Raw genomic sequence first — 16767 nt, forward strand, 5'->3', positions numbered from 1 at the left:
TTTAAAGAAAAGCAACAAACAAAAAAAATTCCATTTAAAATAACATCAAATTGATCCTAAATAAAGTGTAGACATTGTTAATGTTGTAAATGACTATTGTAGCTGGAAACGGCAGATTTTTTATGGAATATCTACATAGGCGTATAGAGGCCCATTATCAGCAACCATCACTCCTGTGTTCCAATGGCACTTTATGATAGCTAATCCAAGTTTATTATTTTAAAAGGCTAATTGATCATTAGAAAACCCTTTTGCAAATTATGTTGCAATTATGTGGCACAGCTGAAAACTGTTGTCCTGATTTAAAGAAGCAATAAAACTGTCTTTTAGACAAGTTGAGTATCTGGAGCATCAGCATTTGTGGGTTCGATTACAGGCTCACACTAGCCAGAAACCAAGACCTTAAAAGATAAAAGATTTTTTCCATATGCACGAAAAGCTTATTTCTCTCAAATTTTGTGCAATAAAAAGGCTAATAAAAGGCTACAATGTGCCGTGTTGTCACACGACGCCACAGATGTCTCAAAATGGTTGTGTTTATATTATTGTTCAGTGTAATATATACAGGTAATTTCCAAAATAATGGAAACACTTGAGTAAATGAGGTATACAAAGTATATTGAAAGCTTGTGCATCCACACAGGTGTGGTTTCTGAGTTAATTAAGCAATTAACATCCCATCATGCTCAGGGTAATGTATAAAAATGCCCAGTTGCCCATTATTTTGGTTACCATGACCAGAAGATGAGATTTCAGTGACTTTGAAAGAGGGGTCTGAAAGGAGCATTGGGGGTTTAAAGGGTGTGTCAGTCTCCAGATCTCAACCCAATTGAACACTTATGGGAGATTCTGGATTGGCGCCTGAGACTGCATCAACACAACACCAAATGATGGAATTTATTGTGGAAGAATGGTGTCGCATCCCTCCAATAGAGTTCCAGACACTTGTAGAATATAAGCCAAGGTACCCTGATGCTGTTTTTGCGGCTCGTGGTTGCCCAACATCCTATTAAGACACTTTATGTTGGTCTTAACTTTTTTTCTTTTTTTTGCAGTTACCTGTACAGGTGAACCTTCGAACTACAAAATTGCCTTGTCATATCATGTTTGCCTCAGTTAAACGCCAAACAACAGTCGACATAGAGAGGCTGTTTGAGTCTACAGGAAAGTCTCTAAAGTATTTTTTTTTCTCCATCTAAGATTGGGTAGGATAGTATTCTTGGTCTCTGCAGTCCCACAAAGGGCTCTTGTCAAAGGTAGTGCACTATATAGGGAATAGGGAGCCACTTGGAATGCAGTCTGAGTATCACAGTGTGACAGTGATTGGGCCTGGGGAGCTTTAGGCGGATCAAAGGTCAGCAAACTGGAATCAGGTTGGTACTCCAGAGGACAGGTCGCCTGTCTGTCTTCAAGAAAGGTCACTATTGTCAGTGGCAGTCTTTTTGCCATTCAAAAAAACTAGAGGGCAAAGGAAAATGGAGACTTGATTAGTGACCTTTCTCTCTAGACTCTCAATCTCAACTTTCAAAAAACATGTTCATATGACTTTCATTTTGCCAGGATAGACCATGGGTGTTAGAAACCTCTGTTCCGAGGGTAATCCTGAGTGCCATCTATAAGGTTTGAATTGAAACACCGTGCACGGTAGAACTGGCCGAATAAAAACCATCTAAGATCCATAGTCTATAATTCCTCTCAGTACAAAGTACAAAGAAAAACTGGACTTGCTCTACGTGAAGCATCTCTAGTTCTCCAGTGCTTTGTGCTTGACATTCAGCCTGGGTCCAAAGACCGACAGTAAATTAAAGATGAACCCCAATTTGACGACTGAACCCTGACTTGCTCTCTTGTTGCTGTCTGCGTGCTGTGTTGCTTTAACGGCCTAGAGCAGTCGAAAGCGGTATTTTTTCCCCTGTGCTTTATATATATTTCCACACTATGAGGTTGGAATAATAGTGTGAAAATGATGATAATGACCTTCTAGTGTAAGAGCTGTTTGAGAAGAACGCCTGAACTTTCTACCTATTTTGGTGGGAGGGAGTTTTTGCCTTCCATGTTGACATCACCATGCGGTAAATTAGTTAATAGACCAATAAGAAAGAGTTCCAAACTTCTCTGCCGATAAGTGCCCATTTTTTGTTTCCCCCTCCCCACTCAAATCACTCCCACACAGTCCTAGCAAAATTATCTATATTTTTTTCTTGCTCGAGAAATCTTTCTTTGCTAAGAAGCTACAGTATTTTGGGGTTTTGTTTCTTTCTGACCATTTTCATTGAAAAGAAAATCACAGTAATTATTTGATGTTGAGACAAAGGTCCAATGCAGCTGTTTTTAAGTGAACCGTAATACTTTGGTCTTTTATTTACACAGTCTACCCAGACTAACCTGCTTTTGTTCCTCTGTCTTTTTATCTTTCCCCCTCTTGACTCCAGACACCTTTGTGACTACCCAGCATGCTCTGCCTCAGAATATTAGCCAGTTTGAGACACAGACACTCCCGCAGCCTGGCTTTGACCAGCAAACACTTACTCAAGGTAACTCATGCACGTACACACACAAACACACACTGCATGGTAGTGCCATACAAACCTTTCTCTCGGTACATTTAACAATGTCTGTGAGTTAACCCGGGGTAAATTATGCACTGGCACACACATACACGCGTTGGCAGCCACGCGGGCTGTCTCAATCCAGTGTAATGGACAAACGCCATGGTTGCCTCTGACCTCTGGCTGAGAAGAGCCCAGTTACAGCGAGGACTGTCAGAAAGCATCTGCTTGGCACATCAGATGTAACATTTTCACAATGGGTAGCCTAACCTTTTGTCTCCGTAACGATTGCATCCAGCCTCTATTGCCCACAGCAATATGCTCTCCCCCTCCTACAGAGGTGCATCAAACACTAGAACACGTTCTCTTTCGACAGGTTTCCTGCCACATCCAAGGCCTCCCTATACTCTCTGTATAGTTTTGATAAAGTAAAAAGTTTGATGTCATAAATAAACCCGAGACCGACAGCAGGGAGGATATTGATGTGTGTATGTGTGTGTGTTTCTCGTGAGCATGTGTGTGGCACTCCACCAGGTGGACTTCTACACATTTCCTCTCCTCTCTTGTTCTTTTCAAGAAGGAAAGCAAGGAATTATTAGAGGAATCCGGGTACTTCTCTCTGCCGTCTGCCAGCATTTTAACGAACCGTGTCCGTTCATTAATATCAGTGAGTGGAGCTTTAATGAAGGACTGTGTGCTTCAGCGAGTCCCCTAATTTGCACCCGAAGAGAATCCGACTGGTGGCACAGGAAGTTTCCTGCACAGTCTTTGTCCACACGCGCGCACAGACTGGCGGCATGGGCTCTGGAAGCATCAGTTTGTTAATGGCGCGTTGTAGGAGGATGAGCCGTTGCGATCCTTAATTAGCTTTTGAGGAACTTTTCCAATCACACTTTTAGCCATGTTTGCAGTAAGTCATTAATTAATGTCCTCCTCCTAATTTGGCAAAGGCTCTAGCCAGATATCCAGATGTACAGGGTTAACTCATTTCGTGCTGTGGTGCATCTCCTGTTGGGAAGTGTGAGGTTTATCCTTAATAGGCTTTTCAAATCCACTTCTATCTCTGTAATCAATTAACCTATTCTAAGGTTCAAGCTGTGTACCAGTGGAGACTTGTGGTGGGAGAAATCAGAGGACAGGTTCCTGGAATTAAAATGATTGGAACGGGAACAAACACATTCATTCCCTTACAGCCATGACAATGAGCCCGTCCTTCGAATTCAAGCTTCCACATGTGTATACGGTGCATTTGGAAAGTATTCAGACCCCTTGACTTTTTCCACATTTTGTTACATTACAGCCTTATTCGAAAATGGATTAAATATTTGTTTCCCCTCATCAATCTACACACAATAATAATAATGACAAAGCAAAAACAAATAATGACAAAGCAAAAACAGGTTTTTTGACATTTTTGCAAATGTATTAACAGTAAAAACTGATATCACTGTTACATAAGTATTTAAATCCTCTCTAGCTCTGTCAGGTTGGCTGGGAAGCGGCATCGCTGCACAGCTATTTTCAGTTTTTTTTCAGAGATCGGGTTCAAGTCTGGGCTCTTGCTGGGTCACTCAAGGACATTCAGAGACTTGTCCCGAAGCCACTCTTGCGTTGTCTTGGCTGTGTGCTTAGGATTGTTGTCCTGTTCGAAGGTGAACCTTCACCCCAGTCTGAGGTCCTGAGCTCTCTGGAGCAGGATTCTATCAAGGATCTCTCTGTAATTTGCTGAGTTCATTTTTCCCTAGATCCTAACTAGTCTCCCAGTCTTTGCCGCTGAAAAACTTCCCCACAGCATGATGCTGCCACCACCATGCTTCACCGTAGGGATGGTGCCAGGTTTCCTCCAGAGGTGATGCTTGGCATTCAGGCCAAAGAGTTCAATCTTGGTTTCATCAGACCAGAGCGTCTTGTTTCTCATGGTCTGAGAGTCCTTTAGGAGCATTTTGGCAAACTCCAAGCGGGCTGTCATGTAACTTTTACTGAGGAGTGGCTTTCGTGGCCTGATTGGTGGAGTACTACAAAGATGGTTGTCCTTCTGGAAGGTTCTCCCATCTCCACAGAGGAACTCTGGAGCTCTGTCAGATTGACCATCGGGTTCTTGTAAGATGTGGATGTCGATTTAAGGCAGCCCCATGCACCTCTCTGAGGGCTTGGGTTAAATGTGGAAGACACATTTCAGTTGAAGGCATTCAGTTGTACAACTGACTAGGTATCCCCTTTTCTCCTCCGATTACTCAGTTTTGCCGGGTGGTCAGCTCTGATTTTTAAAAATTGATTTAACCTTTATTTAACTGTGCAAGTCAGTTAAGAACAAATTCTTATTTACAATGACAGCCTACCCCAGCCAAACCCCCCCTAACCCGGACAGCGCTGGGGAAATTGTGCGGCACCCTATGGGACTCCTGATCACGGCCGGTTGTGATACGGGATCGAACCCGGGTCTGTAGTGACACCTCTAGCACTGCGATGCACTGCCTTAGACCGCTGCGCCACTCGGTCCCCAAAAGAAGAGTCTTGGTGGTTCTAAACTTCTTCCATTTAAGAATGATGGAGGCCACTGTGTTGCTGGGGACCTTCAATGCTGCAGAATTTGTTTGGTACCGTTCCCCAGATCTATGTCTCGACACTGATGTCTGCGCTCTACGGACAATTCCTTCGACGTCATGGCTTGGTTTTTGCTCTGACGTGCACTGTCAACTGTGGGACCTTATATAGATAGGTCCAGTCAATTGAATTTCCCACAGAAGGACTCCAATCAAGTTGTAGAAACATCTCAAGGATGATCAATGCAAACGGGAAGCACCTGAGCTCAATTTTGAGTCTCGTAGCAAAGGGTCTGAATAGTTAAGTAAATTAGCAAAAATGTCAAAAGAAAATATTTTGCTTTGTCATTATGAGGTATAGTGTGTAGATTGATGAGAATTTTTTCAATGTATTTTGTTTTTATTAATAGGGGCGGCAGGTAGCCTAGTGGTTAGAGCTTTGGCCAGTAACCGAAAGGTTGCTGGATCGAATCCCCAAGCTGACAAGGTAAAAAAATCTGTCGTTCTGCCCCATGAACAAGGCAATTATCCCTCTGTTCCCCGGTAGGCCGTAATTGTAAATAAGAATTTGTTCTTAAACTTTATTTAACTAGGCAAGTCAGTTTAAGTAAAACATGAATAATAATACATTCGAATAAGGCGTAACAAAATGTGGAAAAAGTCAAGTGGTCTGAATGCACTGTACACCCTCCTTTAGAGTTGCTAGGGTCCCTTAAGTTCTCATACAGGGTTAACCCATTGTATGCTGTAGTGCTGACTGTACCCCTTTTGTGTCCTCGTGCAGGTTTCACCATCACCGCGGACGGCTATGCCCAGGCCCAGTTCTCCACGGTGCAGCAGCTACAGGACTCCAGCACCCTGGAGTCTCAGGCCCTGTCCTCCAGCTACCACCCCCAGAACCTGCTCCATGTGCCCAGCCAAGAGGTGGTGAGTCCAGCATCGTCAGCCTCTGACCGCCACACCCTCCACGGGGGGCTTCCATCTCACCATCATAGCGTGGCATTGGCTCTATGTAGAGAGTAGGGTTGCAAAATTTCCCCAAAGTTCTCAGTAAACCCTCCCATAGGGATTTCTGAAAAACACAGGGACTTTGGGAAATGTCAAATTTAAATGTTATTTATCACACAATGACAGAGGTCAAATGTTTTCTGTAAGTCTTCACAAGGTTTTCACACACTGTTGCTGGTATTTTGGCCCATTCCTCCATGCAGATCTCCTCTAGAGCAGTGATGTTTTTGGGCTGTTGCTGGGCAACACAGACTTTCAACTCCCTCCAAAGATTTTCTATGGGGTTTAGATCTGGAGACTGGCTAGGCCACTCCAGGACCTTGAAATGCTTCTTACGAAGCCACTCTTTCGTTGCCCGGGCGGTGTGTTTGGGATCATTGTCATGCTGAAAGACCCAGCCACGTTTCATCTTCAATGCCCTTGGTGATGGAAGGAGGTTTTCACTCAAAATCTCACGATACATGGCCCCATTCCTTATTTCCTTTACACGGATCAGTCGTCCTGGTCCCTTTGCAGAAAAACAGCCCCAAAGCATGATGTTTCCACCCCCATGCTTCACAGTAGGTATGGTGTTCTTTGGATGCAACTCAGCATTTTTTGTCCTCCAAACACAAGTTGAGTTTTACCATATCTGACCATTTGACATTCTCCCAATCTTCTTCTGGATCATCCAAATGCTGTCTAGCAAATTTCAGACGGGCCTGGACATGTACTGGCTTAAGCAGGGGGACACGTCTGGCACTGCAGGATTTGAGTCCCTGGCGGCTTAGTGTGTTACTGATGGTATGCTTTGTTACTTTGGTCCCATCTCTCTGCAGGTCATTCACTAGGTCCCCCCATGTGGTTCTGGGATTTTTGCTCACCGTTCTTGTGATCATTTTGACCTCACGGGGTGAGATCTCGCGTGGAGCCCCAGATCGAGGGAGATTATCAGTGGTCTTGTATGTCTTCCATTTCCTAATAATTGCTCCCACAGTTGATTTCTTCAAACCAAGCTGCTTACCTATTGCAGATTCAGTCTTCCCAGCCTGGTGCAGGTCTACAATTTTGTTTCTGGTGTCCTTTGACAGCTCTTTGGTCTTGGCCATAGTGGAGTTTGGAGTGTGACTGTTTGAGGTTGTAGATAAGGTGTCTTTTATACTGATAACAAGTTCAAACAGGTGCCATTAATACAGGTAACGAATGGAGGACAGAGGAGCCTCTTAAAGAAGAAGTTACAGGTCTGTGAGAGCCAGAAATCTTGCTTGTTTGTAGGTGACCAAATACTTATTTTCCACCATAATTTGCAAATAAATTAATTAAAAATCCTACAATGTGATTTTCTGGATTTTTTTTCTCATTCTGTCTGTCATAGTTGAAGTGTATCTATGAAGAAAATTACAGGCCTCTCTCATCTTTTTAAGTGGGAGAACTTGCACAATTGGTGGTTGACCAAATACTTTTTTGCCCCACTGTATACATGAAGGCAGGGTTAAGTGACTAGGCATCCGGAAAGATAATAATAAGGTATTTGAGGTAGATATGTACATGAAGGCAGGGTAAAGTGACTAGGCATCAGGATAGGTAATAACAAGGTATTTGAGGTAGATATAGACATGAAGGCAGGGTAAAGTGACTAGTCATCCGGATAGATAATAATAAGCGTAAAATAAAGAGCAGAGTAGCAGCAGCAAATAATGTGTCTGAAAGTCTTTGTAATGTGTGTGCGTGTGTGGTGTTTGAGTGAGGGATTTGCGTGGGAGTGACAGTGTAGTGTGTGATTGTATGTATATGGTGTTATTATACAAAGTCTAGTGAGTGTGCGTAGGGTTAGTGCAGATAGTTTGGGTACCATTTAATGAACTATTTAGCAGTCTGGCTATTTAGCAGACATATGGCTTGGGGATAGAAGCTGTCTCAGAGCCTGTTTTACCACCCTAATTTAGCAGGTGTTCTATCAAGCCGAAAACGGCTGAATTAATTGTATCCTTAAGTAGTCCATTCAAATAGACTGTATAGCATATTGTCGAGAATATTTTGCATTCAGTGATTAATCACAATGCAGTTAATTAATGGTTGCTTATATTTCTGTTTAGACGAGTGGCCTGCTCCAGGAGACTAGCCAAGGAGACCTCCAGCTGTCCGACCAAACGCAAGACTACCAAGACCCAGAAGACAGCGAGGACAACAGCAAGAGGGCTTACAGGTGTGTGTCTGTATGTACACGTGTGTATGTGTGTGTGTGTGTGTGTGTGTGTGTGTGTGTACACGTGTGTGTGTGTGTCTGCATGCGTATGTGTGCGGTGTGGCTCAGTTGGTAGCGCATGGTGATGGCAATAGTTGTGGGTTCGATTCCCACAGGGACCAGTACTAAAATAAAAGGTATGAAAAACGTATGCGCTCACTGCGGTGAGTCGTTTTGGATAAGAGCCTCTGATAAATGACTAAAATGTAAATGTGTGTGAGCAAGCGAGACCGAGCCCTATAACTTTCGGCAAGTAATAGATACATTTACTTTCTGTCATTGTTTGAGGTTCCCGGCTCGTCTGCAGATAACACTGTTTAGCACCTTTATCAACGGTTGTGCTCTAGGGCTGTAAACAGCATTAGCAGTCGACACAGAGGAATGCAAAGCTACGATAACACTATCAGAATTGCACCTCTGTTGCTGTCATTGTCCCCTGATACCGTGACCATTTTGAGAGCGACACATAAATCATATTCGGGTCTTTTTAGAATCAAGCTGTTTTTTAATCTACCACCGCACAACACTCCCGCTCATATAGTCAAGTCTTTGTCTCCTTCTTTCTAAAGCCGTTTGTTAAGTTCCTCGAAGCCCCACTACCGCTAGCTTTCAATTTGTTTATTTAGAACTTGCGCAACAAAATTACTGCGTCCCAAATGGCACCCTATTCCCTATCTAGTGCACTACTTTTGACCAGGGCCCATATGTTGCCATTTGGGAAGCAGACAACGAGTTTAACTCTGCTAGCTTCCTGTCTGTAAAGGTGACTGTGGCAGCTTGTTGCTACAAGGTTTTTTGTTTTGTGACGAACTTGTGCGTCAGATGCTTGTGGAGGTGACGGCGGCAGCCTGTGTTGCTACAAGCTCTTAGTTTTCCAGTTAACGTGTGCGTCAGATGTAGGCGGAGGACACCAGCCACTGATGTTGTTGCGTTGTGGAAGCAGAGAGTGGGACGGCAAGGGGACTGAGTAATGCGTCATGCTTTGATTCAGCTTTGCCTCTCTTGTTCCCCATGGCACTCAGAACGGATGCAACACAAATAAATAATAAATCCCTACCACGTCAGCACACCATGCATTATTAGTGCCGGTCTAGGCTGAAACGACTAGCGGTATAGACAAAACAAGAGAAAGGACGACCTAGATAGATATGGGAAGGGAATGTGTATTTGAGATTGTGAACTACTGAACCTTCTCCTTCAGATACGACACGGCTGTAAATCGAGACTATGGTTTTAGCAGTGAGAAAAGAGTGTAGTGTCTGGAATGGTGTGACTTCAGTTTGGGTGTAAATGCTCTGTATGGAGTCCTGTATATGTATCAAAATTAGACTCCACATTCTGTTTAGATAAGTATACACATACATTCACATATCTATGGGGAGATGATCTCTCTGTCTCATTCTAAAGGCCAACGCAGACATAGTGGTGGAGCTTCAACACATAACTCACAATTAACTCACACCTTCCAAACAGAAAGCGCAAACAGATGCCATCGGGCTGAGTTAGTGACCTTTCCAAAGAGAAGTTTGGTTTTCAATTATTCCACTCTTCACAAAAAGTCTGATGTACTTTCATAAACCTCAACTTGCTTTGTGAATTGGTGGTGGAACTTTGAAATGATTCCTGTTGTCGGTATTGTTAACTGATGGTTTGTGACTTTTGATAGGAGCTTTATTGATACACATCTCATTGACAGAAACAGACCGTCTCTGTTACATCATGGTACGCAATGGAAAATGTTTTGCAACAGACCAAATTTAGTGTTTTCTTTTGGTGGTCAGTTAGTCCCTCCGTGTTTTAGCCTGTTTTCTTCAGTTTGAGTCCTAATGAACACGACCTGTGTGTTTTGATTCCCCCCATCCAGGTGCACCATGTGTAATAAACCTTTTAAGAAGTCCAGCCATCTGAAGCAACACGTGCGCTCCCACACCGGGGAGAAACCCTACTGCTGCAACATTTGTGGCCGATGCTTTGTCTCAGCAGGGGTCCTCAAGTCCCACCTCAACACACACACAGGTAAGAACAGTGTACCTCAACACTGCATGCATAGTTAAAATAGCACGCTATTGATCTCACCAACCCAGACCCATGCCTCCCGTGGGACAAGCAAAGTGCTTCATTTGACGAATTCTGTTCGTTCACGTGCGACCGTCAAATATCGATTTCATAATTGTTTCTCTCTCGTGGCTGTGCAGCTGGGTTGTTGAGAGAAATGACATAATAGTATAGCCACAAATGCTTTGGGATACCCAGTGGTGTAAAAATACTTTAAAATACTACTTAATTCGTTTTTTGGGGTATCTGTATTCTTTTGTTGTTGTATTTTACCCCCGATCTTGTCTCATCGCTGCAACTCCCCATCAGGCTCGGGAAGCGAAGGTTGAGTCATGCGTCCTCTGAAACATGACCCGCCAAACCGCTCTTTGGATCATACCACCCCCTCCTTTTAAAATTTTCACCTAAAATGACATACCCAAATCTAACCCCCTGTAGCTCAGGACCTGAAGCAAGGATATGCATATTATTGATATAATTTGAAAGGAAACACTTTGACGTTTGTGGAAATGTGAAATTAATGTAGGAGAATATAACACATTAGATCTGGTAAAAGATAATACAAAGAAAAAAACATGTTCTTTTGTATAAAAATAAAAAAAATGGTTCCATCTTTGAAATGCAAGAGAAAGGCCATTATCTGACTTAGGACTCTAGGTGAAATTTAGAGTTTGGCCACTAGATGGCTGCAGTGTGTGTGCAAAACTGTAGACTGATCCAATAAACCATTGCATTTCTTTTCAAAATGTTGTATCAAGTCTGCTCAAATATGCCTAATTGGTCAAGTACATAACTGTGCACTCTCCTCAAACAATAGAATGGTATGTTTTTACTGTAATAGCTACTGTAAATTGGATAGTTCAGTTTGATTAACAAGAATTTAAGCTTTCTGCCCATGTCCTGGAAAATGTTCTTGTTACTTACAACGTCATGCTAATCACATTAGTGTAAGTTAGCTCAACCATCCCGATGGTTGGACACCGATCCTTAAGAGGCTTCAGTAACTTACTGCCCGCTTAACCCGGAAGATACCCACACCAATGTGTCGGAGGAAACACCGTTCAACTGACGACCAGGTTCAGCCTGCAGGTGCCTGGCCCACCACAAGGAGTCGCTAATTCGTGATGAGCCAGGTAAAGCTCCCCCGGCCAAACCTTCCCCTAACCCGGACGCTGAGATGCAGTGCCTTAGACCGCTGCACCACTCGGGAGGTGGGGCATCTGTACTTTACTTTACTATTTCAATTTTTGACTACTTTTACTCCAATACATTCCTAAAGAAAATAATGTACTTTTTACTCCATACATTTTCCCTGACACCCAAAAGTACTCATCTCATTTTGAATGCTTAGCAAGACAGGAAAATGGTCCAGTTCACACACCTATCAAGATATCATCCCTGGTCATCCCTACTGCCTTTAATCTGGCAGACTCACAAACACAAATGCTTTGTTTGTAAATTAGCCCCTTAAATAAATGTTTTTTTTAAAAATGAAATCCCGCCATCTTGTTTGCTGATTAATATAAGCAATTTGAAATGATTTACGTTTGAAACTTAAGTATATTTAAAACCAAATACTTTTATACTTTTACTCAAGTAGTATTTTACTATGAAGGTATCTTTACTTTTACTCAAGTTTAACAATTGGGTACTTTTTCCACCTCTGTGGAAACCAAAACCTTTATTGGTCAACACTGATGAAACATATGGTTGTTTATATTTTCATCTCCTTTGCTCCCGCTCCTAGGAGTGAAGGCCTATAAGTGTAACATGTGTGACACTTCCTTCACCACCAACGGCAGTCTGAACCGCCACATGGTCGTCCACCTGAAGCCCTACAAGTGTCACATGTGTGAGGACAGCTTCCGCAACAGCGTGCTGTATAGGAAGCACTTGAAGAAGGACCACGCCGAAGTGGACAGAGGTACAGACATAGGCTGCGTCCCAATAATATCTCCTTTCTCCTAAAGTGTGTGTTCGCTCACTACTTCCCACAAATCTAAAAGCATTGGATTGGTGGCGGTATGGGCTAGTAGGAGTTTATATGATGTTTCTTATACCAGTCATTTCCTTCCAAATCAGTGAAGGGAAGTGAACAAGTGCACACTTGGGGAGGAAGGAGAGGTATTTGGGACACTGCCATAGAGATATACACTAGACAAGCATTTCGTGACACCTGCAATAACATCTGCTAAATATGTGTATGTGACCATTACATTTGTATTTAGAGTGGCTAGTGTCATAGATCTGTTTAGCTCTAGATTTGCTGATAATGGCAGCCATATTGGTCAGTGTTCTATTTAATTATATGGGTACAGAGATGCAGTATATACAGAAGTATGTGGACACCCCTTCAAGTTAGTGGATTCGTTGCTGACAGGTGTGTAAAATCGAGCACAAAGTCATGCAATCTCCATAGACAAACATTAGCAGTAGAATGGCCTTACTGAAGAGTTCAGTGACTTTCAATGTGGCACTGTCATAGGATGCCACCTTTCCAACAAGCGAGTTTGTAATATGTCTGCCCTGCTAGAGCTGCCCTGGTGAACTGGAAGTTCTGTTATTGTGAAGTGGATACGTCTAGGAGCAACAATGGCTCAGCCGCGAAGTGGTAGGCCACACAAGCTCACCGAACGGAACCGCTGAGTGCTGAAGTCTGTAGGGCTTAAAAATCGTCTGTCCTCGGTTGTAACACTCACTACCGCGTTCCAAACTGCCTCTGGAAGCAACATCAGGACAAGCACTATTCGTCGGGAGCTTCATGAAATGGGTTTCCATGGCTGAGCAGCCGCACAAGCCTAAGATTGTCATGTGCAATGCCAAGCGTTGGCTGGAGTGCTGTAAAGCTCGCCGCCATTGGGCTCTTCTGGAGCAGTGGAAATGCATTCTCTGGAGTGATGAATCACGCTTCACCATCTGGCAGTCTGACTGACAAATCTGTGTTTGGCAGATGCCAGGAGAATGCTACCTTCCCCAATGCATAGTGCCAACTGTAACGTTTTGTGGAGAAGGAATAATGGTCGGGGGCTGTTTTTCATGGTTCAGGCTAGGCCCCTTAGTTCCAGTGAAAGGAAATCTTAACGCTACAGCATACAATGACAGTCTAGATGATTCTGTACTTCCAACTTCGTGGCAACAATTTCTGGAAGGCCCTTTCCTGTTACAGTATGACAATGACCCTGTGCACAAAGCGAGGTCCATACAGAAATGGTTTGTCGAGATCCGTATGGAAGAACTTGACTGGCCTGCACAGAGCCCTGACCTCAACTCCATCGAACACCTTTGCGATGAATTGGAACGCGGACTGCGAGCAAGGCCTAATCGGCCAACATCAGTGCCAGACCTCACTAATGCTAGTGGCTGAATGGAAGCAAGTCCCTGCATCTAGTAGAAAGCCTTCCCAGAAGAGTGGAGGCTGTTATTTCAGCAAAGGGGACCAACTCCATATTAATGCCCATGATTTTGGAATGAGATGTTCAACAAGCAGGTGTCCACATACCTTTGGTCATGTAGTGTATACTCTGTAGAGATGTGCTCTTTTTAAAGATGTAGTCTTGCACATTTTGTCAAAAAAGTTAGGATAAAATGAGTATCAGCTTTCGTGAGGTTTTATACGGATTTTGACACCAAGGCAATATACACCATTTTTATTTTGGCCCTCCAGACCTCTGCAAAGAAAGAATTTGGGAAAGAAAATGAGTTTGACACCCCTGGAAAAAGGCAATCAGCCATGGTTACATAACAGTTAAATCAGACCTTGGTCACATACACTTTCCAAATATTTGAAATACTTGATTTAGCTGGTCTGCTTCCATATAGAGTGAGCACTTTTAGTAATATTCTATTTTATTCTATTCTGCCAGACAAGCTTATATTGACAAGCAGCAATTATTTAGAAATGCATCTGAAATGGGACCAGGTCTGAGTTCGAGTCATGGTCCTGATGTTGAGTGACACTTAAGGAGCACGTGTATCCTTTTCTCCTATAATGCATCTCCCCTCGCAGGGCTGGAGGATGAGGAAGGCGAGGAGGAAGAGGAGGGTGAGCAGACCGTGATGAAGAGGAACCGGGCCAACATCATAACCTTCACGGAGGAGCAGGCGGAGGAGCTGGCCAAGAATGACCCTGGTGACGAGGCGTCGGTGTCGGAGAAGGTGCTGGCCCAGTCGGCGGCGGAGCGCGACCGCATCAGCGAGATCAAGGACAAGGCGGTGGAGCTGGAGACTGAGCCCAAGTTCGCCAACTGCTGTAACTTCTGCCCCAAGAGCTTCAAAAAGCCCAGCGACCTCGTCAGGTGAGCTGAGTGTCGGAGAACTGTCTCCCTCTGTCCTGTACTCTGTTATATGCTCTTTCTCACTCTCTCTCTTCAGCTACTTTCTGTCTCTCTTTCTCTTTCCTATTCAGGGCCTGAAACAAACGTTTTGTTCCACCAGCCACTCTGGCAGGTAACGTTAGATTTAAAAATTGACCAGCCACTCAGATTTTTTACTTGCCAAAATGTTTTTTTCTCCATAATTACACCAAAACCCCCCCTCCAAAATCTAATGATCATGCTTCTAAAACAAGGAATGTATTACTAATTAGAAGTTATGTGGTATATTACCCAATGCTATTTCATTTTTTTGTGACCTGAGTTTTTTAATCAAATTACCACAGATGAGACAAAAAATTCAGCTGCCCCTTTAAACGAAAGAGTCGCTCATTTGGAGCGACGTTCTATCCCTGTTTCATTTAATGTTTTCATGTGTATCTGAGCTGTTGCTGTTCAAGCAGGCATACATTTGGGTGGTATGAGGCACTCACTACACTGGAAGTTAATAGGAATATTTTCAGATCACAAAAACATCTACATTATCATACATATCAGTTTTCAATACTGGCCGATGTCATAATGTGAGAGGTTGTCTTCAAATGAGCCACTGATCATATTTTTGCAATATTCCTACCTGGAGAAATGTGTAATTTAAGGGTGCGTTGCATGGTGGCGTTGCACATGTCAAACTCTGCAGGTTGAACATGGTGAGATTGTAGAGTCCTAAATTGATAGTGCCGTTTGTTTAGGCGATTTTACAGCTAACTACCTACTTCACATGCTGATGATAACTTTGGTTTTATTGTGTGTAGCTACGTTTGCTAGCTAGCTAGCCAGCCCTTAGAGAGAGCATTTGCATTGTGGGTTTTGTAGTTGACTTGAGCTGCAACAGATTTCCACATTTCCACATCAATTTTCACATGTTGGTACCAACCGTATTATAAAGATCAAATAAAACATTTGTTCACAAAAATATTGTTCTCAAATAATATTGTTATTTAACACTGCACTTTTTATGCCTGTGCACAGCACTTCTTCAGCACAGGCAGTGTTGTTGCACGTGATGGGATATTATAGGATTTGTAATTCTTTGTGTGATTATCTACCAGCTATGAAACAAAACGACAGAAACACTTTGAAAACGGCTACTCAGCATTTATTTTGCTATATGTGATCATACTTGGCTTTTAACTCTTATTTTTATTGGCGAATGCGAGTGAAATGCTTGCACTGGGGAGCCCTGACCACACGCCAACGTGGCTGCTGAAATAGACGTGGCAGGTGTTCGTTTAGGCCCTGGTTCCCTGGTTCCCTGGTTCCCTATTCCCCCTCATGCTCTGATTCTGAGCGACTCAGACTCTCTCTGTATCTCTGAATATCTTGCTCTTGGGGTTGAAGTTTCTCCCACCTCTCTGAGCTCTTTGACAGGGGGCTCTTCTCTGTAGTCTAGTTCAGGTGCAGGCCAGCCTGTGTGCCCACCTCTTCTTCCATCTCCACCTCTCTCTCTCTCGCTCTCTTTCTCATTATTCTGTCATGATTGTCTTTCCCAGCGGTTGAAGTTACCTTGTCGTTCCAGCCGCCCCCTCTTCCTGGACCTCTCAAAGAGCAATGCCCAGCTCATTGTCTCCCCACCCACGCCCATCCCATATCCCAGAAGAGCCCTCCACCACAGAGAGCCCAATTACAGGGCCCTGAACAGGCTCCAAACTGCGGCCCTGACCCAACCTCTCTCCCAGAATAAGAGCCCTCCTGCCAGTCACTACTACAGTTTCCACTGCAGACCTCTGCTTTGAGAGGGGCTCCACAATAGACCCTATCTGAAGTTATTAACACAGCCCACAGCACTCACAGGCTGGCTTGACAGGGTTAGTGTTTAGTTGGGTGCTTATCACCCTGCCAATACACACATGTTTACTGGGGTGTTAATTTGTGAGATCACCGCCAAACAAGCTGTTAAACAGACGATTTGATTTTTTTAATCTCCTATGTATATATATGATTGTCATCAGGCGCTGGAGAAATGAGTTGTTTCCCCTCTTCATTTTCCTCTTGTTTGACACTAGGTGTTCCACCGG

The 16767-nt window shown here is 43.5% G+C and overlaps 1 protein-coding gene across 2 annotated transcripts in view; it reads left to right on the top strand.

The window, feature by feature from the left end:
* Nucleotides 1-16767, top strand: part of LOC112223960 (zinc finger protein 236) — an 88175-nt gene that overhangs the window by 36977 nt on the left and 34431 nt on the right. Inside the window, exons 15-20 of one of the 2 annotated variants that reach the window (XM_042313300.1) lie at nt 2433-2534; nt 5877-6019; nt 8176-8285; nt 10189-10340; nt 12127-12303; nt 14386-14674. In XM_042313300.1, the coding sequence (XP_042169234.1) occupies nt 2433-2534; nt 5877-6019; nt 8176-8285; nt 10189-10340; nt 12127-12303; nt 14386-14674 (973 nt within the window). The remainder of the gene's footprint in view (nt 1-2432; nt 2535-5876; nt 6020-8175; nt 8286-10188; nt 10341-12126; nt 12304-14385; nt 14675-16767) is intronic. The other variant, XM_042313301.1, reaches the window with a different exon arrangement.

The sequence above is a fragment of the Oncorhynchus tshawytscha genome, linkage group LG03 (genome assembly GCF_018296145.1).
Source record: "Oncorhynchus tshawytscha isolate Ot180627B linkage group LG03, Otsh_v2.0, whole genome shotgun sequence".
Taxonomy (NCBI): domain Eukaryota; kingdom Metazoa; phylum Chordata; class Actinopteri; order Salmoniformes; family Salmonidae; genus Oncorhynchus; species Oncorhynchus tshawytscha.